Source organism: Tiliqua scincoides, chromosome 5 (assembly GCF_035046505.1).
Source record: "Tiliqua scincoides isolate rTilSci1 chromosome 5, rTilSci1.hap2, whole genome shotgun sequence".
NCBI lineage: Eukaryota > Metazoa > Chordata > Lepidosauria > Squamata > Scincidae > Tiliqua > Tiliqua scincoides.
This window is the reverse complement of record NC_089825.1, coordinates 67,845,642-67,869,052: the sequence shown is the minus strand read 5'-3', so window position 1 is coordinate 67,869,052 and position 23,411 is coordinate 67,845,642. Positions and strand designations below refer to the sequence as shown.

At 42.9% G+C, this 23,411-nt stretch overlaps 1 protein-coding gene across 1 annotated transcript in view; it reads left to right on the top strand.

Moving 5' to 3' along the window:
• The window catches only part of AHRR (aryl hydrocarbon receptor repressor), a 74,155-nt gene that overhangs the window by 32,339 nt on the left and 18,405 nt on the right, over positions 1–23,411 (top strand). Inside the window, exons 4-9 of the mRNA XM_066629195.1 lie at positions 6,596–6,685; positions 9,573–9,702; positions 10,485–10,603; positions 13,249–13,448; positions 15,764–15,825; positions 19,974–20,115. Of these exons, the coding sequence (XP_066485292.1) occupies positions 6,596–6,685; positions 9,573–9,702; positions 10,485–10,603; positions 13,249–13,448; positions 15,764–15,825; positions 19,974–20,115 (743 nt within the window). The remainder of the gene's footprint in view (positions 1–6,595; positions 6,686–9,572; positions 9,703–10,484; positions 10,604–13,248; positions 13,449–15,763; positions 15,826–19,973; positions 20,116–23,411) is intronic.

Genomic DNA, 23,411 nt, shown 5'->3' with positions numbered 1-23,411 from the left:
TTTTACCCGAAGTCAGATCCTGAAAAATAACCTTCCAGTAATTATTACCTAAAAACTGTACAGTTTCTAATTTATTAAAAATACAATAAAAGATGCATTTTTGTTCATTAACTTCTAAATTCTGATCTTCACAACATTTGTGTAAACACTGTGAGAGTAAGTGGCTGTAAACAGCATACCAGTAGAACCATTAACTAAATCCTTCTTTAAGGTGCCTGGTGTGTTAAGCCAGAGGCTCTACATAGAACATGCAACATAAAACATGTAATTGGGAGTGTACAGTTCAGTTCACAGCAGGGAGACAAGCAACAAGGACTGAGCTGCGCACACTTGCAGCCCTCTTTCTTCAGAAGCAGACCCACTGCTTGCCATGGATGTTACTCTTAAGCAATGGTGCATTGCAGTCTGGGACTTCTTTTCAGAGGGAAATGAGGATCACATCCTGGGGTTTTAAAAACCAGACCCCCAAACTTGGGGGGGGGGGTTTAATTATTTGCAAATGACATGTCAGGAATTTTCAGAGGCAGCAGCAAAAGAAAAGGAGGCATTTTCCTTCTTCTCCAAACTGGAAGGTTGACAAAGGGGCTTCTGGGAATTGTGGGGAGGCTTCCATAGCAGCAACCCCATACAGACTACAATTCCCAGAAGTGCCTTCACTTCTCTTCCTGTCTGGAGAAGAGGCTAAAGTGGCTGCCTCTAAATACCGTAATTACTGGTAAAAATTCTCCTTTTTCTTCACCTGCTTCCTGCTTCTCAGCCCATTTCCACGCCCCCCCTTCACCAGACAGCTGCTGAGTCTACATAAGCTTCCCAGAAGCTTCCAGAGGATCCTGCTTCATTCACTGCATTGACCCGGGTATAAGTCAACCCAGGATATCAGGCTCTTTTTCAGGCATAAATTTTTCGGCCTATAGGCGAGTATATGTGGTATGTGAGAGACTGATTTAAGAACAGACAAAAATTGTTATAAGTTTGAAATAGTTTCAGGACCATGTTTTCATTCGTTTAATATGCTGTAAATGTTTTCTGAATTTCTATCCTACCTTTTCAATTTTAAAAAAAAGATGTTATCTGAATTATTTGTTTTGAAATGTCCTTAACATTAAGGCTTCTGTCCAATGTACACTTACCAGGACATAACCTTTAATGAATATAATAAAACTTCTGAATAGGATTAGATGTAATTTATGCCAGTCCTTCGTCAGTTACATAGGATTAGGCTGTTGGTGATTTCTCATTGCTGATTTTTAAAGGATGGTTCATGGGGATCCTGCTGAACTCATTTGGAAATTTTTTTTTAAACCCATATAAGAACCCAGTGTCCAATACTGCTTCCTCTTTCCATCTATTTGCATCTTCTGTTTTTTTAATTTTTAAAGGGAATTAACCTTCTCAGTGTAAGCATCAGTGTGTGAGGGCGGTAGGGGGTGGGGGGTATGTTACCAGCCCAGCTCAGGAACACACAGGAATGGGACTACATGTGTATCCAGACAAATGCATTAAAGGCTCTCTGACTGTTGGCACACTTTGGGGAAGTTTGTATTTTAGAGGAGAAAAAGAAAGAAAGACACAAAATGGTTCAAATTGCAATATAGAGGGTACAATCCTAACCCACTTTTTAGCACGGACATAAGGGCAATGCTGCTCCGAGGTAAGGGAACAAACAGGCCTCCATGAGTGCCACCCAACTGCAGGATGCAGCACATGCCCCATTGACACTGCTAGGCCTGTGCTGGAAATTTGGTTAGGATTTGGGCTACAGTTTATTGATGCTTTACAATAATAGAAGGAGGAAGCAGAATAAATGCAGTGAGAGAGGAAAAATAATAATACAAATGGGGGCAAATAAATGAGCACGTGTGCACTAAACAGTCCTGCTTAGGACAAGCTCTCTCTGTGTGTGAACCCTAAGAACTATCTACACAGGAAGCTTGATACTTAGAGTGGAGAGAGAAAGGAGGTTCTTTTCAATGAGACCAGTCGGAGATAAATTTAACACATTAGTGTATCTTTGCTCAATGTTATTAAGGGCTCAATCCTATCCAGCTTTCCAACTGCAGCCATGCCAACAGGACATGTGCTACATCCTTCAGTGGAAGGGGCAGTCAAGGAGGCCTCCTCAGGTAACATTTGTTCCCTTATCTTAGGGCTGTATTGCAGTTGCTTTGGTGCTGGAAAGCTGGATAGGCTTGTGCCCGAAGTGCTTTAACCAGGAGGTCAAGTGGTAATTTAGGAAAAACAAGCACTAGGATGAGTGAGAGAGAAACCCAGGAGCAAGGTGCAATGAAACAGAGAGCATAAACAAGACACAAGACTGCATTGATGGCTTGCTGTCTTAGCAGTTCCAAACAGGGAGAAAGCTGGATATAGAATGCCTCACTGTTTTTCCTTAAAGAACCTTGCTCTCCAGTGCAAGGGCCCTTAACCGGTCTCAGTACTTCTGAGGGAGCCCAGATAGTTTTGTTCCATGCAGGCAAAAATCAGTTTGCTCGGTACAAACTTTGTATTCTTGAAGGTCTTGCTAGATTGGTTAAGAAACCCCTGTTCTAGAGAGCATGGAGGTTGATTCTGCAGTTTGTTACCTATCTGTGCGTAAAAATAAAAAGAGACAAAGTTATGACTTTGTATGATTTCAGCTTGATCTCAGTTTCATTGACTTGTTGGGGCGCTGGAAGGGGCAAGATGGTGCTTTACAAGCAAATAAGCTTAGTTCCAGAGAGAGAATAACAGAGAAGGAGAGATGGTATGAAGACTGTGGGTGATTTCATAGCTCTGGTGATTAGAGTTAGCACTTCAGGAAAGAGGAGGATTGTGCAGGGAAGAACTGGGGAAAAAGTATTAGGTGGCAAAGAAGGAAGGTAGGATGGATGAAGACTCCTAAATTACATTCCTGGCTTGTTAGATGTGTCTCTTTTAACAAAAAATGTGGGGTGCTGTAGTGTACCACAACATGGCATTTTAGCTGGAAGTTGTGAGATGGAATTGGCTTCTTGACCAGACCCCTTATAAGGCTGTTGCCAGTAGCCTAACCTGTCTAAGGCTCATTCCAACCTCATAATGTCTTTCAAAATTCCCAGTTCCTGAGGTTTGGGCTCACTAACCTTTCAGAAGATAACTAGATTATGGATGGAGTGATCTGTCATTTCCTTACTTGACAAAAGGGTTTGTGCACTGTCATTGTCCATGATATAGGCAGGGCAAATTTAATCATGGGTTTGATAGGGATTATTGTTAATTTGAATCCATTGCTCTAATGTGGCATCAAATGGCTGCTTTTGACTTGCACAGAGTCTTTCAATAGCTTTGAGCAGGCACAGTGGGTGTACCCTGGAAATTACAGCTGCTTTGGAGAAATTAGCATATTGGCTCCTATTCAGGCTTTTATCATAATTACTGGGGGGGGGGGTTATTGGAGGCAACAAGAAAGAAGGTACTTTGAATCTGGTTCACAGGTTTTATTGTGACCAAAGGCTAAAATACACAACTAGGGTTATCTCACCAACTATGGGTGTTAAGTGCCAATTTGGAATGATGTCTATGTCTGTCTATTACTTGATGGATATACAGGTCCAGCCTTGTTATACACGGATTTTTTATACATGAATTTGACTCAACGCAATGGCCACTGCAAATGAGAAAGAATGTGCTGATCCCTGGAGAAGGGGAAAAATGCATCCCTTTAAAATCACAGTTTAAAAAAAACACGCTTTTTTTACTGTTGTAGAGAGAGACAGTCATGCAAACCATTACAGGTATAATCTAATCATCCATAGATTTTTCTCTCTCTATGCAATAAGAAGCGCCCTTTAAATTAAAGGAAAACAGTCATTTAACAATGGGAAAGAGAGAGAGAGTGGGGGGGGAGCAGGCTGACCATCAATCATTCTCTGTTCAGGCAGCTTCAGCCCAAGACCCCTCCTTCCCCCTGAGCATGTGAAAGAAAGATACTTTGCATTGGTGAAGTGAAGCCTTTCTAAGCACCTTGAGAGAGACTGTTGGATTGTCATCTTGATGACTCTATCTTAACATCACAAAGGTCAGCATGGCTCTTCTTAAATTACCAGAGCAAAGAAACTTTGTTTTTTAAATTGATTTGCTATAGTGCATTTTTTTGCCATCCATGTGAGTTCTGGGAACCCTCAGGAATGATCAGACTCAACCTGTATACATTTATCTCTACCCTAGAAATCCTGATTATTTCATGTCTGTGTAAATATTGTGTATTTGGCAGTTAAAAAAAAGATGATTATAAAATATATAATCATTAAAAAAATTCATTTTTAATGAATTTGTTGAATATATTTAACCAGGGCTTTTTTTCTAATGGAACGCACCGGAACTGTGTTCCGGTACCTTTTTTATGCAGTCCCCCGGAGCAGGTCTTAGTGCTAAAATGTTTGGGACCACTGCCATGGGTCATCAGCAAACAGGATGGATGGATGGATGATTGAATGGATAGATGGACGGACAGATGGATGGATGGATGTTGGGGGGGGAGGGAAGCTAGCAGGACTTGGCACCAACTTCTGGCTTCCCTACCCAGAAGCTGCGCTGGGCTCCATCTTCCTCCCTCCCTCCCTCTCAGGAGTCCGGGTCCCCCTGCACCGAAGCCCCCCTGGAGAGGGGCTCTGCCTGCAGCCCACTTCCCCCTGGAGGGACCCCGGAGGGCAGCGCGCCTCTCCAGGGACCCTCCCTCCTTCCCTCCCAGGCACTGACCTCTGCCTGCGGAGCTGGTCCCAGATCGGGCTCCCTGCCCTGCACTTGGAAGGAGGAAGCGAGCGGGGCGCACGGCGGAGAGCTCTCCAAGGGGGCCCAGGATGGTGCCTCCTCCTCCCGCTGAACTGCCTCCGCCCTGGTCCTCTTTGGGATCCTCCCTCCAAGGCACTGGGGCATCTGCTGGTGGCTGGGCTGCCCTCCCAGGCAGGTCTGGGGGGCAATAAAGGGCTCCCTCCCCCCCAGATTTAACCAGAGACAAGGGGGGAGAGGAAAGACCTCTTGGAGCCCAATCTAGGCATGTCTACTCAGAAGTAAGCCCAGTAAAAGTAAATGGGGCTTACTCCCAGCAAAGTGAGCATAGGACTGCAGCCAGTGGCTTTTCCTCCTCCCCCCCCCCCCGCCCCGCCATGAGATGCTTGGAAGGGAAGTCTAATTCACTCCAGGTGGAAGGGTTTGGTTGCAAAGGGGTGGCTTTATAACAGCCACAGTTTGCCCCCGAAAAGTGGGGATGAAATTCATAATCACAACAGTGGGGTGGGGGTGGGGCAGCCAGGATGGTGTATGGGAGTTGGACCTAGCCAGGCTGACCTGATGTCAGAACCCCAAAAGAGGACCAGGCACCCCAAAAAATAGGGTATCTGAGAAAAATATAGCACATGACCAAATAAAAGCTAAAAACACTCATGGGGCACAATCCTAGCCAGGTCTACTCAGAAGTAAGTCCTATTTTGTTCAATGGGGCCTACTCTCAGGAAAGTGTGGTTAGGGTTGCAGCCTAACCACACTTTCCTGCGGTTAATTTCAACACTAGATTACTTGTGATTTAAATTTAAAACTATATTACATAGAATTTATTAAGGACAAGAAGGCTATGAGCTAACTACAGGCTCACTGAAGTTCTTTTCCAGGACACAAGGCTAAAAAAGGACACATCCTGGAAAAAGAGGACATCTGGTTACCCTGGTCTTAGACCTGGAAGATCCAGTTTTAAATCCCTGCTCAACCATGAAACTGCCTGGGTGACCTTGGGCCAGTCAATCACTATCTCTCAACCTCACAGGGTTGTTGTGAGGACAAAAGCAACAGAGGAGCTATGTACGAGTGGTATGTACACCACCCTGGGCTCCTTGGAAGAAGGGCAGTATGATAGCTATTTTATTTTGGACCTTCTTGTCCATCCAAGCCACCAAGGGTGGCATGTGCGCTTGTAGACTTACAACAACCTTGTGCAAGTACTGCCCATCCACAAGGTGGACTAAGGTAGCCACCTCAGGCACTGTGTGGTAGAGGCTGCTGCTTCCAATCCTCCCCCCCACTTGCTGGCTTTTAAATAGAAGAGGGAAGAGGGTGGAAGAGAATGTGAAGGCATGCAGAGTGGTAGGTTCCTCAGAGACACTCTAGCCTATCACTCACCTGTCCTTTCCTCTGCACTTTCTTTTCTGCTCTTTCCCCATTTCCTTTTCAAATCTAGGAAGTACAACGGGAGGAGCAGTGGCACTTTTTCATACCACTGGATAAAGGGCCACTATAAAAGTGCATCCCATTTCATATCCCTGAGGATCATGGGATGGTCCTGATTCATTTGAAAAGAGTAAAGAAGTACCTTGCAAAAATAATAAGCAGCCTTGGGCAGCAACCGTTATGTTTTGTTACACAACACAACTGACGTGTGTGGGTGTGGGTGTATAGTTATTGACTACGTGCGAAAGGTAAATAAATTCTTTATTTTAAAAAATGATTGGTGAATAGAAAATCTTTTAAAAAATAAATAAATAAAAGATTAACAAGTTGGGAGTTCCTGCACTTTTTTTTTTACAAAAAAGCACTGTATTTAACTATTTTGTTTCAACATTACTTTTATTGTTCTTTTCTTCCCCAGTCATTGAGTGGTTTTGCATTGGTCGTAAGTGCTGATGGAATGATATTCTATGCATCACCAACAATTGTGGATTATCTAGGGTTTCATCAGGTAAATGCATAAAAATAAATACTGGAGTGCTGCCCAATATTGTATAGTGTTAGTCTTCTTTTGTTTTCCTGTCAGCTGTTGTAAAATCACATCACATCACAGTCATATGCCTTTATGGCAGATCAAGATATTGCGTAGTTTCCACGTAACATAATATTCTGAAATTTTCTGAAACTATAAGGGCGCAATCCTAACGTGCGCTGGCCCAAGAGGGTTGCAAACATGCTGTAAGGCACGTTTGTGCCTCTTCGAGAGTCAGCTAGGCCGGTACGCAGAGGTGCGCTGGCCCGCGGAGGCTGAATTCAGCCTCCACACCAATGGAGGAAGCAAGGCTTGCGTCGGCTGAGCTTGGCCGATGCAAGGCTCTGGGGTGGGTGGGGAGGAGGCAGGAGACAGGCATTCCAGGGCAGGGGAGGGTGGGTGGGGAGTGGGAGGTGGGGTTGGGATCTGGCTGGTATGCCGAATCCTAGCCCTCATACCTGAGCAGTGCGAAGCAGCTTCAAGCAGTGCATTTTAGGTCAATCAACTCCTGTTTCCTGTCTGATGGATATGTTCTATAGCACTGTTTTGCACAACGCTTTATTTTCCAGAACAGACCCCTGCATTTTGAGAGGTTTTCCTGTGTATTATCTAGGGTTACAGTCTAGCAGTCTCTACAGTCTCTGGGAGTTTAGGAACTGCTATAAGTCTTTGCGGGGGTGGGGGGAGTTAGCAACATGATCGGCACAATTACACTGCTGCCAGGGATGAAAGGGGTTTTTTGTATTTACCAGAGGCAATGCCGGCCTGCAGGTGTGTGGGGAGTCCACAGAACCTCCGCAGGACCCCCCCAAGCCTTGGAATGTCTAAAAAGAGCTATCACTACCCACTCCATTCTCGCTATCACTATTTTTAGACATTCCAAGGCCTGGGGAGCCCTGAGAAGGTGTCCATGAACTCTCTGCACACACACACCCGCCCCCCGAAGCTGGCACTGCCTCTAGTAAGTACAAAAAAACCCTCTTTTGTCCCTAGCATCCCTAGCACAATCCTGGTGATCATACCACCCCCACGTGGTTGGCAGAGGGATTGGTGAGTTAAAAAAAAAAAACCCCAAACCATCAGCAGCACGCTCCTGGGGATCACTTCCTTTGCCATCACCCTGTCCCTTAACAGACAGGGCTGCCCTGGCTGGGGCATTGCAACACCCCAGTTTGGTGTGCAGTCTAGAATCTCTGCAGTCTAGAAACTATGTAGGATACTTTCATAGTTCAATAACATTCTTACATGCCATTTTACAAACTGAAGACATTACATGATTGTCTATACATAATATTAATTCACCAAAACATTTAGAATATATACTGCATCCTACTATACTATTGATAGTACCAATTATCTCTTTTCAAAACAAATGTATTTTATCACAAGTTCTTCATGTGTGCATGAATGCACCAGTGTTCATTTTGTATCTTCAATACAATAAAGAGATTCCCTAGTTAATCCTTTGTAGTCTACTGGGGGTCTTAATATGTGATATTTCAAATATACCATGGAACATGCATGACTGAGTAAGAGGTATTATTATACATGTTCCTCAGATTATCTTCCACCATCCCTTTCTAATTACCTCCACCTTCTATTCCTCTACTGTTTCATCAGTACTTTAGAAACTTTAGTCAACAAACCTTTTCTCTTTTCCTTATTTTTAATTAATAATTCAAATGATGTTAATTTTGAGATTATTTTTTTAATGATAGAATATGGTGTGTATTGAAAAAGGTGGTGTATTTCCTACCACATTTTGAACAAGTTCTGCATAAGCCTTAATTGTTGTCATTCATCTAGTCTTCCATCCTTCTTAGACTCATCTTCCTCCATCTCAAAACAATTATGTATCCTGGCAGATCTTAGTTCATGATTGTATAGTACTGAAGTTAAGGGGGATATGGTTGGAATATTTTTGAGGTATTGTTAGAAGTTCAGAGAGGAACAGGAAAAGAAATCTAGGAAGAAGGTTTATTTTAACTTACTCATTTCTCCCAAATCCTGAAATCTTTTTGCTTTCTCCATCTCTCGGGTAGCCCAATCCTAAGCTTCCTGAGGAACAGCAGTGCCAAAATGGTGACTGTTGTATCTTGCAGGTGCCAGGAGGCTGCTGGATGTTTCCTCAGGAGAAGGGAACATTTTTCCCCCTCCTTCAAGTAAGGGTGCAGGCCCTGCAAAGGGGCTTCTCAAGTCTGTGCCAGCTATTTTGCCGGCACAGACTTGAGAATCTCTGTGTCAGGCTTTTCAGCATGACATGAAGGATAGGATCCAGCAGGGGTTTCCCACCCACTCCCAGGCTGGTTCCTTCTCCCACCCCTGAAAGCCTCCCCCGGCTCTGAAAGCCTGCGCCACCACACTGCGCTTACCTTGCTCCGGCAGCTGCACAGCATCCTCTACCCAGCATTGGGCCCATTGGCAACTGGCGCTGGCCCGGCACCAGCACTTCCTCCTCCCATGATTCCATAAACATGCTTTAACAGCATGTTTAGGATGTCTAGCACCGGTGCTAAGGCAGTTTAGGATTAGGCCCTAAATCTTGCTCAACTTTGAAAAAGGTACACTTCAGTTCAATGTATGTCGAAGCTATCAACTACATAGCATCAAAGCTTTCTAAATGAGAATCTCCTTGTGGCTATGACCTACTGAAAACGGGAGTCTTACTACTGGAGATTAGACCTTTGTTTCTTCATTGATATGAAAAAATCCTTGTGATACTCCATAAACAGAAACCTTATGTTGCTTCAGGTCTGAAACCATCCCAGATCACTGTCTCAGTCTACCCACTGTTTCAAGCTACAGTAGCAAAAATGTTAAGGCTCATATCAACAAAGTCATAAATTAATAAATGTTATTATTTCAGACTGATGTAATGCATCAAAATATATATGATTATATTCATGTGGATGACAGACAGGATTTCTGCAGACAACTGCATTGGGCTATGAATCCACCACAACTGGTATCTGGACAAAACATGCAGACAGAGGCAGGTATGGTTGGTTAATTAATATTCTGTAGAAACAAGTAGCAATTTGCACAAAATTGTGGCACAAACAGAAATGGAGTGAAGAGGGAGCAGATTCTTTCCTTATTCCTGCAGTTCCCAAACTTTGTACCACTGTGACCCACCTCATCCTTCACACTGGATCACAACCTGATGCTTGCTGTCGCACTGCAAAATATTATTGGGAGCCACCAGAGTCCGCCTCCAGATCACACCGGTCCAATGACCCACTCCAGTGGCCTCTGCAGTCCCTAGAGGGCTGTTCCTTGCAGAAACAAACCAGAAGTCGTGGACACAAACCAGAAGTTGTCAACACACACAGGAAGTTGCTTCCAATCACTTCCACAAGAAATTCTGGGGCCTGCAGAGGCCAATGGATTGGGACACTGGTGCAACAATGGAAGTGGCCTCCAGTGGCTCCCAGTAATGCTTTGCAGCATGATAGCAAGCATCAGGTCATGACCCACCACACATCAAATTGAGATTCACTAGTGGGTTGCAAACACAGTTTGAGAAATGCTGCCTTATCTCCTTTACCTTCTCAATTTCCCATCAGTACTTGTCATTTTGTTCATTCCCTACTGCTTTCTGCTTCCCTCTTCCCCCCTCATGCTGTCTTCTTTCCCCCACTATCCTGCTTTCTGCACCCCCACTGTCCCTTGCACACTAGTCATTGTCCTGCTGCCTTTCTCCTGTTCAGATGTCATTTTAAAAAATAATTGTCTGTTGTTATAATCTGAAATGTACATTCCATGTTGTTGTTTATAGGAGAAGAATTTATTCTTAATAAAATGTTTAAAGGCGAGGAGAGTGACTTTTCATCCTTCTTAACTCGTTGTTTTACTTGTCGAATCCGCTGCCTTTTAGAAAGTACTTCTGGCTTCCTTGTAAGTAAATGATGTATGTTATTAGTTTATTTCAAAATACTGGTTCATGCAAAATGTATAAAGGTGGAAATAGGACACTGGCTATACATGTATAACATTTCATTGACTTAATTTTTGCATATTCCCAACTATTGCTACTGCTTTGGAAAGTAACCTTGTAATTATTACATACAGAGCTCAGTCTTTACCTGGACTTTGGCTGGCATGAGTCCCTTGTTTCAGGCTAGGAGTGTAGCAAATGTGCTGTAAAGCACGTTCATATCTCCTTACAAGGACTTACTTACCTGCACATGCCCAATCTTGTCTGATCTTGGAAGCTAAGCAGGGTCAGGCCTGGTTAGTACTTGGATGGGAGACCGCCTGAAAATACTGGGTGCTGTAGGCTTATACCATAGTCTTTCGAGACTGAAGATTGCCAACCAGCCAGGTTGGCACAAGAACGCATGACAGATCCAGGCCAGGAAAGGGTAAGTATGTGAGGCAGGCCGATGCAGGGGGTGGGAGGGCATGCCAGAGGGGGGAGACATGATTAGGAGCAGCGGGAGGGCTGATCAGGCCTGAGTGCAGGATTGGCTGCAGGAGCCCAGGCCAAATCCTAACTCCCACTCTTGGTCTGGCTTTACACAGGCTGTTTGGATCCGCATCAGTGAATTTGCTGGCACAGTTCTGAGTAGCCCTGAGGTTCTCAAACTTGGGTGCTGTAACACACCAGCCTGAGAAACCCTGCCTCTGGTCACTTAAGGGGCAGGGGAAAGGGGAAGGCAGTGTTGCCCCAGGAGCATGCTGCTGATGGTTTGGTTTTTTTTTAAACTCACCAATCCTTCTACCAACTACCTGATATCTAAGATTCTTCCTAAATGACTATTTTAGTAACTTTAGTACTAAAACGTTTTTAGTACCACATTCACTTTTAGTAACTACTTCACTATTTGGTAAATTCTTAATGTGATGGATGGGCTTGATGACATGATATCGGTTTCCCAATGTCTGGTTTAAAGTCTTAGCAGTCTTAAATCACTACATTTGGTAATTTGGAGTTGATTTCTTTGCTTGGAGAGAAGTTGGATGACCACACTAAAGCCTGTTCCACCAAATATGATGTTGGAAATGCAACAAGGAGCTTCTTAGTTACTGTCCATAGTGCAGGATAGCAATCAGTAATTTCCTTTTATATCCCAAACTCTTAGTACAATTTCTTAAACTTTGGCTTCAGTTACTTTGTAGCTCAGATCTTCCTCCACTACCCCAACTTCCTCAGTATGGATTTATCACCCGATCTGGAATTTCCATCGAAAGAAGATTGTCAGATTGCTCAGACATATCTTCATGCAGCCTATCCAAATGATCATAAAAAACTTTTAAATATGTAAAATTCTGAAAAATACAAAGGTACTTAGAAAATAGACCTGCACTATACTTTATTGTGGAATCAGGAAATGCAAATAAATAACATACAGCTGCCCTGTCACACCTAGTTTGGCCCTATGGTGATATGTGTAAACTCATCACAGTTCATGGTGTATTGAACAGGGCCAATTCCAAGCTATTTTGCGCCCTAGGCAAAGTTAAGTCCTTGACCATTTTTTTCATAAAATTTTATGAAAATTTTTTACACGTGTTAAAAAAAAGAATCAGTATGAAACTGTGCCCCTTAAAGGTCAGTAATTGCAGGCACTGAGGTTTGTGCCCTAGGCAGCTGCCTCATTGGCCTAATTATAGCATTGGCCCTGGGTGTACTGTATATGCAGCTTTCCTACACATATGTGACAGCTATAGAAAAGAGTGCCATATGAAACATTTCATATAGGGGGCCCAATCCTATCCAGTTTTCCATTGCAGGTGCAGCTGTGCCAATGGGGTGTGCACTGCATCCTGTGATGGGGAGATAGCCACAGAGGCCTCCTCAAGGTATGGGAACATTTGTTCCCTTACCTCAGGGCTGCATTGCGGCTGCACCGATGCTGAAAAGTTGGATAGCATTGGGCCCAGAGGCAACATTTTAAAACGCTTTGGGCAATGTCTGTTTTCTGATTTTTAAAAATGATGATTACATGCCAGAGGAACTTGTGGAAAACATGCTACTGGATCTAAGAAAAGGCTCATTCATAAATAATTAGAATGGGTATGGGAGCTGTTTCTGCATGGCTAGATCCTGTACTTACCCAATATCTTTAGATGGAATCAGGTGGGTCAGGTGACTTGTTCATATAGTACATGTGTACTTTAGCCCTTAGTTTGTGAAGCCCAAGGTGGTTTGTCACAGTTTATCTTTTCATTTTGTCTGTTTAACCCTCGGAAATGAGTTAGGCTGAGGAATAGTAACTGACCCAGAGTTAGCTAATGAGCTTCATAGCTGAACAGTGATTTGAACCCAGATCTCCCCAAGCATTATGGCACACTGGATCTTTATATAATGTTGTCACACCAGGTATGGTAGCTATGTGGATCCTCTCATTATTACACATTTCTAGAGCGGAGTGAGTTCTAACTACATAGAATAACTTTGGGAATACATGAAACTAATGATAAATGAAAGTATATTTTTAAAACATTAGAATGTAATGATTTGTAAATGTTATAGATTATTTTAAGTTTTTTCTCTGTGACATGTTTTGAGGACTTGCTTCTGTTTTACTGTTTTTCAGACAATGCAATTTCAAGGTAAACTAAAATTTCTTTTAGGACAAAAAAAGAAATCCTCCTCAGGAGCAATATTACCTCCTCAGCTATCCTTATTCTGCATAGTGTTACCACTTCTGCTTCCCTCTACGACTGATGTGAAGTTAAAAAACCTTCTTGTGAAAGCAAAATGTAAATCTGATAATGGAGCTGCAGCAGATACAAAGCAAGTATATAGACACTTATAGTTTGAACAATTCACTGGGGCTTTTGTTATTAAAAAGAGCCAGGAAAGCCAGGGTGGTTTTGTGATTTGGGAGGTGGACTTAGACGTGGAAGATCCAGGTTCAAGTCCTCCCTCAGCCATGAAGCTTCCTGGATGACCTTTGGCCATTCACTTTCCCTCAGCCTCACCTACCTCACAGGTTGTTGTGAGGACAAAAGTTGGGGAGCAGCTGTGTATACTGCCCTGAGCTCTTTGGAGGAATGATGGTATAAAAATGTGAAAAATAAATAATAAAAGACATGGAACTAAATATTTTTATAATATATCCACTTAAACTTCCTCTTAATGTCAAATCTACAAGAGTTTTGCCTTTTTCCTTCTAGTAGATCTAGAAACAAGTAGTTTCTTGGCTTCCCCCGCCCCTTCTGCTTATTTCAAAGATACAAAACTTCCTCCTCCACCTGTATTTAAACATTGGTATTTGGATCACTCCTAGACATATACAGAGATAAATCTCTTGTCCCTGTCCTGGCTAATCCCATACCTGCAACCTGCCATGCTCCCCAAATATATGTATATTGTTCAAATTACAAACATTTAAATTTTATCAGTACATGGTCATCTTCCTGTGCCATGGGATAAAGGAACCTCTCCAGTCCAAGAACTGGAGCCTACCCTGTGTCATGCTGACCATACTGATTAATCCACTCTAATTATTGCTATCCAAGTTAGAAGAAGAAATCAAATAATGTCCAAGATTTTTAACAGGATGTATACTGGCAATTATTCCGCAATTGTCTGAATTCTGGAACTACTGTGAAGTGTTTTTGTGATACTGAATATGACCTTTGGAGCATGCAGTGGTGTAGCTAGGGAGGCTGTCCACCCCAGGTACCAGCCTTGGGGGGGGGGTGACACCACAAATGACCCAACATTGCGGGGGTTAGGACTTACCCATCATGCTTTATACCATTGGATGTGGAATTTCCAGCAGAATGCAATACAAAAAACTGGAGTAAAATATCTCCTTTCTATCAAAAGTTACTGGCAAAAAACAGGAAACAAAAAATGCATGGAGCCCTATTGAAAGTGAAACAGAGCCATATCTTGTGTTTACTCGTGAGTAGGCAAACTTGCCTTAGTCCATCGGAAAGGGCAAGCTGAGAGGAATCCAATGACACCAGAATGGTTCCTATCCAATTAAAGCAGCCCCCCAAAAAACACCCAAGAAGGAGGTCCCTCCCTTCAAGCAGACAAATGTATTGAGCCCTATGGAAAGCGAAAGTAAGCCACACGGTCGCGTTTACTCGCGATTAAGCAAATGGGCCTTGGCTCCTGGTCAAGTCAGGCAAAGGGGAATGCAAAGCAAGCTGCATGGTCCCAATCTGATGAAAGCGGAGCTCAACAAATGCTCCAGAAGGCAGCATCCCCCCCCCCCAAGAATAAAACAGAGACTTGAACTAGTAAGGTCAATTTTTATGTGTATTTAGACTTGTAAAGCCAGGTGGGTCCTGATAGTGCTATGCTTGAAATATAAGAATTTACACTGAGCTGGGCATTGGGGAGGGCTGAAAATCTCACTGATATTTTTATGTGTGGGGGGAGGGTGTTACTGCAGGCAGGCTACAGAGAAAATTCACTTGGTGAAACAGGGCTGGCTTCCCCTTATTTATTTGTTTTACTCTGCTTTAATTATTTATAATTATTTATTTTATTTTGCTTGATGTTGTCACTTCCAACCATGACATCACTTCTGGTGGGTCCCGGATAGATTGTCATTCTAAAAAGTGGGTCCCAGTGCTAAAAGTTTGAGAACCACTGCCTTAACTCAAAACAGACCAATGAGACATCCTGGGTAGGGGGGTGACACCTCAGTGACCAAAATTCTGTAAATCATGGCTTTTAGGAATAATACATCATGTTATATACCATTTGATGCAGAATTTCATCCATTGCTTGTGGGGAAATACTCACTGCATTTATTTTCAGGCCATTATTATTATTCATTTCATGTCATGACTATTACAATCTCTCAGTCTCACCTACCTCACAAGGTTTTAGACTTGAAAAGTCTGGTTGTGGTGAGGACAAAATAAGGGTAGGAACCAGCACCACCCTGAGCTGCTTAGAGGAAGGGTGGTATAGAAATGTCAATGAATTAATAATTAATATATTAATCATTAACAATTATTAATTATGTCATATGGGGTAACAAAAAATTTATGGGCCCCAGATATCAAATGACCTAGCTATGCCACTGGGAGCACGTACCGTACTTTGTTAAGCTATTTTTTTCTACCATTTTTTCTTTACAGTTTAAAATCTATTTCTGGACAGTATGTAACTGATTTTCATGGAAGAACTGCTTTCCAAGAAGGTACTGTTTTTACCAGTGTTCAGGTTTTTTTGCATTTATCCTATATAACAATGTTACATGGAGTTGGTATAGAAAATCATTCCTCTCTGAAGGTAAAGTTTACAAGGGGAATTTCCAATTTTCCTTTCAGCTTTTACAGTGGTTCAGGCAGAGCTGGATCAGCTGTGATGTAAGTTGAAAATTTTATCTCAGGAGACAAGCTGGGGGAAATGACAAGTTGGTGCCCATGCCTAACCAACTCTGTGCTACTCCCTTAGTCCCCTGAAATCATTCTGACTTGGGGGTGACTCTTATCTGGTGTTCTTGCCAATTTAGGGCAGTTCTTCCAAATACGCTTTGGATCTTCATATTGGTAACACCCCACTAGAGGACCATTCTTGTTCTTTCCATCAAATTTGAATATTTGCCTCTGTGGGAGTCACATGGTCCAAATCAATATTTTCTTTCTCCACCCCCTCTTAGGCAAAAACAACCATCCTTTGGTCTCTCATTCTAGCCATTTCACAAGCTCTGACCAGCTCCACCTCCTACTCTCTTTGCTACCATCTGGTCTGCAATTAAGGCATCATCTTTAAGGGAGCAATCCTAACTGTGCCCTAGGCTGGCGCAAGTCCCTTGCGCCAGCTCAGCAGGTTTGCAAATGTGCTGTATAGCACATTTGAACCCCCTTGGGAGTAAGCTGGACTGGCGCAGAGATGCGCACTGGCCCACAGAGGCTGCATCCAGCCCCTACACTGACTTAGGGAGGGAGGGTTGCATTGGCTGAGCTCGGCCAATGCAAGGGTCTGGGGAGGGTGGGAAGAAGGCAGGAGGGAACTGTTCCAGGGCGGGGGAAGGATGGGTGGAGGGCGGTCCCAGGTGTGGGCGGGGAGCGGGTGGCGGGGCTGGGACTTGGCTGTTACGTTGGATCCCAGACCCTTTCCCCGAGCAGCATGGAGCAGCTTGAAGCCACTCCGTTCTTGGACTTGTGCCACCTCCTGAGGTGGTGCAAGTCAGAGGAGACCCATTGGGGTTGTGGTGGCTTACTTGGAGGTAAGGGGAAGAGTTTCCCCTTGCATCCCGCTGAGTCACTTTGGACCCCAGTCTTTCACAGGATACAGTGCAGGCCTTCTGGCCTGTCTGTTCCAGTGCAAGATAGGATTGCACTGCACATGTCTTTGGTTGGTGGTCCTGAACCAGAGCTCCAATAGTTGGGTGTGTTTGTTGAAAAAAGAGCTCACTTATCATCAATTTGCTACTTGATCAATAATTTTTGCTTCTGCTGCTTCAATCCATAGTTGCCAAACTTTCTGGATACATGCAGCAAACAAAGCATGAGATTCTCCTTTCTTCTTTTCCAGACCACAGAATCTTTTACACAGCACTTTCTCAGTTATGGTCAAATGCTGGCAAAGCATAATTTTAAACAGTTCATAACTCACACCATCTTCCACATCTGCCAACTGCTATGCTACTTCACCCTCAGTACATTGCGCATGTAGATATAGGAGCCACTGGGACTGAGGAATTCTCTGCAGAATTATCTGCAGGATTGTTTGCTGCAGGATTCTTGATTCTCTGTGAGATTTTTGGAACAATTGCAAGTAGGGGCATTGTCATCTTCAGTCATTTTAGGAAGGCACTTTCAGTCTGGACTGCTGGGCCTTTGAAATAATTCTTTCTGTTCTTGTTGTGTTCCTTGCTCTTCTTCTCATCCTAGTTGTTCTTTCTTCAGAGATTCCACCTGTTTACACAGCTCCTGCAACTCTCGTTGAAACAAGTCTGCTCTCTTCTCTCTGCTTTCTCCCCTGAAGAAAATTGTCCAGTGTCTCCACTTTCTTCTTTTCCCACCTTTCGTCTATCCCATCTTCCATCCATAACATCTCCCTCTAGACCTGTACCGGTGGCTGCTTCAATCACACAACCAGCTGTTGTTTTATTCCTTGTTCCCTTTCCTCCTTTGCACTTGGAAAATTCATCAGAGCCTCCACCTTTGCTAACTTCAGCTTCCTTTTCTTCACTACAAACCCCTTCCACCATATTCTCCTGATAAAAATGTTGCATTTCCTCAGGAAAAGGTAATGAGGTAACATTGTCCATGCCCCCCACAATACCTTCTACTTCAGATGCAGTTCCTGCAGCCTCAGCCAGCACATCCAATGATCCTTGAATCTCCTGGTTCCCAACCCGTGGTCCTCAGACCACAGGTGGTCCACAAGACCCTGAGAAGTGGCCCATGAGGTCTTGGGGGGAAAAAAAGATGGCCTTTGATCTCTTCCAGCATCTTGCCCAGCGATCCATCCCCCCAATGGACCACCAGAGAGGGCGGAGAACGAACTGCCCGCAGCTGGCAACAAAAGTAGCAACTCCCAAATCTTCTCTATAAATAAAATCTAGTGAATCTCTCTTAAATCTTCTCCATTACAAATTTAATTGTATTTTTTGTGTGCAGGGCAGTGGGGTGGGAGTGGAGATTTGCATGTGGTCTGTGACAATTCCAATTTTTGCCTCAGTGGTCTGCAGGCTCCAGATGGCTGGGAACCCCTGATCTATACTATTGTAGCCCTCATTAATTGTACTGTGCACTAGACTTCAACACCAACTGTGCCCATGAAATTAATGGGAAAAAGCACACCCACACAATACCAACACTGCCACCATGTAATGCAAAAGGGGTGCTGAAACCCCCTTTTCCACTTGATTACGTTACTGTGGCCAATTTCTATAACGATTGGATTTGCACAATTTTGGTCACTAGTAGTGTCACCCCCCCCCCCGGATGTCACCTTATTGGTTCCATGCTGTGTCATAATAATATCTCATTGGCTCTTTGAATAATCAGTCTCATTGATCCATTTTAGGTTAAAGAAATCTATTTTTTGTTACATAAGACAGTTGTATTTTTATTTTCTGGTTTTTGTCTCAACTTTTGATAGAATGGAGATAATTCACTGCAGTTTGTTTCATTGCATTCTGCTATAAATTATGCATCAAAGGGTATGTAACAATGGTATTATTCCTAATAACCGCGATTTTAGCAATTTTGGTCACTAGTGGTGTCATCCCCATGCAGCTTGGCACCTGAGGTCCATGGCCCCCTTGGCCCCCATTTGTATGCCACTGGTGCATACAATAGTATACATTGCACTAGTAGAGGGGAATTGACCTTCAGAATTGACCTGCTGATATGTGAGTGCATTGTAGCTACTGCCCTCTTTTTGAGTTACAGTTCTCTAGTTGTTTATCTATGAATTTACATATGAAGTGTTTTTATTCCACGTTTTACAATAACCTGAAAGTGGATTATAACAAAATCATCTGGTGCATATTGAGACTCATGAAGTTTCACAAATATGAGACATGAGGTGGAACCCCCCCCCCCCCAGCATTGGTGAGTGACATTATCAATTCACTGGAGAGAGATATTGGGAATGGTTCATCCCTTCCCATATTCCTTCCCCTTTTATTGCTTTGTGGCTAAGATTTACATATGGTGCCAATATAGTGACAGACTAGCAGGTCTTTTGCCTTCATGTTTACTGGAAAAGATTTGTTATTATTTTGCTACCAAGAATATATGTTCTGCAGCCATGACAGCAGTTTATCATAAACACATTCTTCTAAGCTCCACTGTGGAGCTAAAGTCTGTCTCCCTCATTTAATTGGTTTGAAGCTTTGTCTTCAGGGTTATTACAGTTGTTGAGGTTGAAACATCTAATTATTTTCACTGAACATTGTACTGAAATAATTTAATTAAAAAGCTACTCCTTTTAAATAAAAGCTATATGTCACCTTGATTTGCTAGTGTTAAGCAAGGCCAACTTAGAATCAAACTAAGTGTTATGAAAAGCATGTTATTTCCTTCCTTAGACAAAGTAGCCACTAAGCTGCCTTTCCCATTTTTCCTATCCAGATGAAGACTTGGTGGCTGATATTGGGGGGGGGGGGGGACGGGACGGACGGACAGAAACCAAGTACACAATCACATGCTTTACATAACATGTAGTTTGCTTTTAGATTTATATTTTCCTTTAGATTATTGAATGAATGCAGTCTACTAGGAATGTTTTCTTTACTCTGCATAGTAGTCTGAAAAAATAACAATAAATGAAGTAAAATAACATATTTAAAATACTTCCACAAAAAACATTTTTCCTTACATTTTATAGGAATGAATAATAGAGAAAATAGTGTTTCTCTAATGAAATTGCAAGCAAACGAAGACCATTGGGTTTGGCTCCAAAGTAATAATCAAGTTCAGTACAAAAATGGTTCTTCAGAATATTCCATTGTCCCACATCAGACTCCTAAGTAAGTATGTTTAAAAGTTAAGAGCTTTCAAAAGATACTTCCTGTGAGAGGTGTACTAAAAATGAACCTAACCTGACATCTTATGTAGAAGGGCAGAAGGTTTATTCTGGTTACATGCAGTCCTTGGGCAATCAAATGCATTTAAGTCCAGTGAAATCACCGTTGAATTGTGGCTATTAGGGTTTGTTGGGTTTTCCTCCCATCTTCTGAAGCATTAGTTCACCACATCTTTGGAATGGGATAAGAAGCTGGGTAGGCTGGAGATAAAACATATAATTAAACCAGGATTTAGCACTATGTGAACAAGTCTAAGAGCACAATCCTAGGCATGGATACTCAGAAGTAAGTCCTATTGAGTTCAGTGGGGCTTACTCCCAAGAAAGTGTTATAGGATTGCAGCTGGGCAGCCCAACCCTAAACTTCCCAGTATGTGGGACTGCCATGGCACCAAAAATGACTGCCGCGGCATCCTATACACAACCGGGCAGCTGCTGGCAGCTCCTCGGGGGAAGGGAACATTAGTCCCCTTCCTCCAGGTAAGGAAACTAGCTTACCCTACAGGTTCATGAGCCCCTCTTTCCATCCTCCTTGTCTCTCAGATGCAAAAAAAAAAGTTACAGTTCTCCCTTAATACAAACTGGGCAACTATGGTTTGTTAAGTAACTATAGTTTCTATAGTAACTATAGTAACTATTGTTATACTTATAGACAAGCCAGGATCAGGTTGCGGATTAATATCCTGATTTGTTCTAACTGGTAGTTACTTAGCAAACTACAATTTGTTCTGAAAGTGAAAGCCAAAAGCTTTTACGTTCCTCTTGTGCATGAGAGAGAAGGGTGCCCTTACGCTTCTTCATGTAATTAAGCTAAATTATGGTTCAACATTACAGCTAAACCAAGCCAAGATGCAGAAAAAGGGGAAACCCAGCTCACTTTGGAGCGTCATTTTATAATGAACAAGCTTTCATTTCACATTTGTTGGCTTAATTTATTGGAGAGGATTTTTTGGCTTTGGGAGCCTGTATCATTTGGGAGATACTTGACATATGTTGTACATTTACTCTGTGGTGTTCTAGGGGGACAAATGCCCCAGGGCAATATGGCCCCTTCCTCACCCCCTGCTGCTGCCCCCCGCCCCATCTGGGGGCCTTCAGAGAGCCAAGGAGGCTACATGCAACTTCCCCAGCCCTTTGAGAGCCTTCTGAGGCCTCTGGATGGTCTTTAAATGCCACTTCCAGTTTTCAGCCGAGGCTGAAAATCGCTAGATTCAGTTTTTGGCCAAAAATTCGAAGTAGTGGCTTTCAGCCTTCTGGAGGTCTCCAAGGTCTGAGGAGACCACATGCAGCCTCCCTAGCAATTCTAAGGCCCCTGGATAGCAGGAGGCAGTACTCAGCGGGGGGCCAGCACTCTGCAGGGCACAGAGGCCAGGATTGTCAGTGCATTTACCTCGCTTCATCCCTCCCATATCCTTCTTATGTTATTCCTAAACTCCTTTCCATTTTTGGCCCCTTTGCTGGCAGATTTACACCGTCGTCCAAGCTACATTGGTGCAGTATTTTTTCCAGCATTGTGCCAGCATCAATGGCACTTATATTGATAGTTGGATTTCTACACTGATGAGGACATTGTTATGCTAGAACAAGTTGAAATACACTGGCATATTTGAAGTAGGGCAGGAGGTCTGGTCTAGAGGGTTGAGCCTCCGTTTGCCTGAAGATAACATCCGAAGGTCGCCAGTTCGAGGCCACCGGCACCGTGCGACCTTGAAGCAGCTGACAAGCTGAGCCGAGTTATTCCATCTGCTCTGAGCGTGGGAGGATGGAGGCCAGATCAGAAGGAAACATCTGAATTGTTGTAGCTCTTGAAAGATAGAGCCTTCTTTCAATTGTAAAAATCCCTACAGGGATTTAAATTAGCCTGCCTATGTAAACCGACTTGAATAAAGTCTGAGGAGAAATCTGAGGCCCTAGAAAGGTATATAAATACCTGTAAAAAAAAAAAAAGTATAGGATTGGGCTGTATGTTTCTCAAGGACACAGCATTATAGAAGGAGACTTGAGATTATATCAGGTTATTCTACATCTATGCCCACACTATTCAGCAGTAATTTAGGAAACTGCATGTAAATCAGATATAAAATATAAAATACAAATGGTTATTTGTATGCAGAGCAATGGGAGCAACTTTCATGCTGGTGTTGTGGCTCATCCTCACATTAGCACTTGTCTTTCTCAAGTTGTTTAGCAGCTTGCTGAAAATATCATTCTTTTAAAACTGAGGGTTCCCAACATACTCATATAGGTTGTAGTTCACAGAAGCTCTATTATCTGCTGTATTTTACACAGTTGCTGTAAATGATATTGCTTAAGAGAATCACCTGTACAGACTTGTCACAAACTCCTGGTACTGCTTACTCAAACGACAGAGAGAATAGTTGAGTAGTTTTTCAGTGAAATATTACACATCCCATTTTTAATAATTTAAATATTCTGCATTTGGTGGGGCACTATGATTACTGCAGTCGGAATGGTTCACTAATGTTAAAATTCTGTGTATGTATGCTGTTTTACAAAATATCAAGATTTCCCTCTACTGGAGGCATGTATATGTTCAGGTTGGTAAAGCTGTTAACGGCATCCTTTTTGAGCTGTTTGTGGCCAAATATAAATGAGATACTAGTCACAGATAAAGCTGTGTAGGCAATCCATGCAGCTGGCAGCTGCAAGAATGGTAAGAACGGGCTGGAAGAATGGTAAGGCTGCCCCCTGGCATTCCATGCATCTTTTTTGTTTCACTTCTTAATTTGGAGTTCATTGTCTTCCTTCTGGAATGCACACACAGATAGGGCTTCAAAAAAAAAAAAAAAAAGGTGAGGTGGGGTGCAAACAGTGTAACAAGGTTAACTCACTCATCTCGTACATACAGTCTAGACTCTATACTGTTGTCACTAGATCAAGATTTAGAACATAAGTCTGGCTGGATCAGCCAAAAGCCCATCTAGTTCAGCCTCCAGTATCTCACAGTGGCCCACCAGATGCCTCAGGGAACACACAAGATAACAGGAGACCTGCATCCTGGTTAGGGTGTCCAGATGTCCTCTTTTTCTAGAACAGGTCCACTTTTTTAGCCTTGTGTCCTGGAAAATAACTCAAATGTTCTCCTTTTGTCTGTGAGCGGGCCCCTGCAGGCAGTGCATAGCCTTCTTGTGATTAATAAATTAGATGTAATATAATATAATATTTTGTAATATTATACATGTAAGATATGTATTATACATGTAATATAGTTTTAAATTT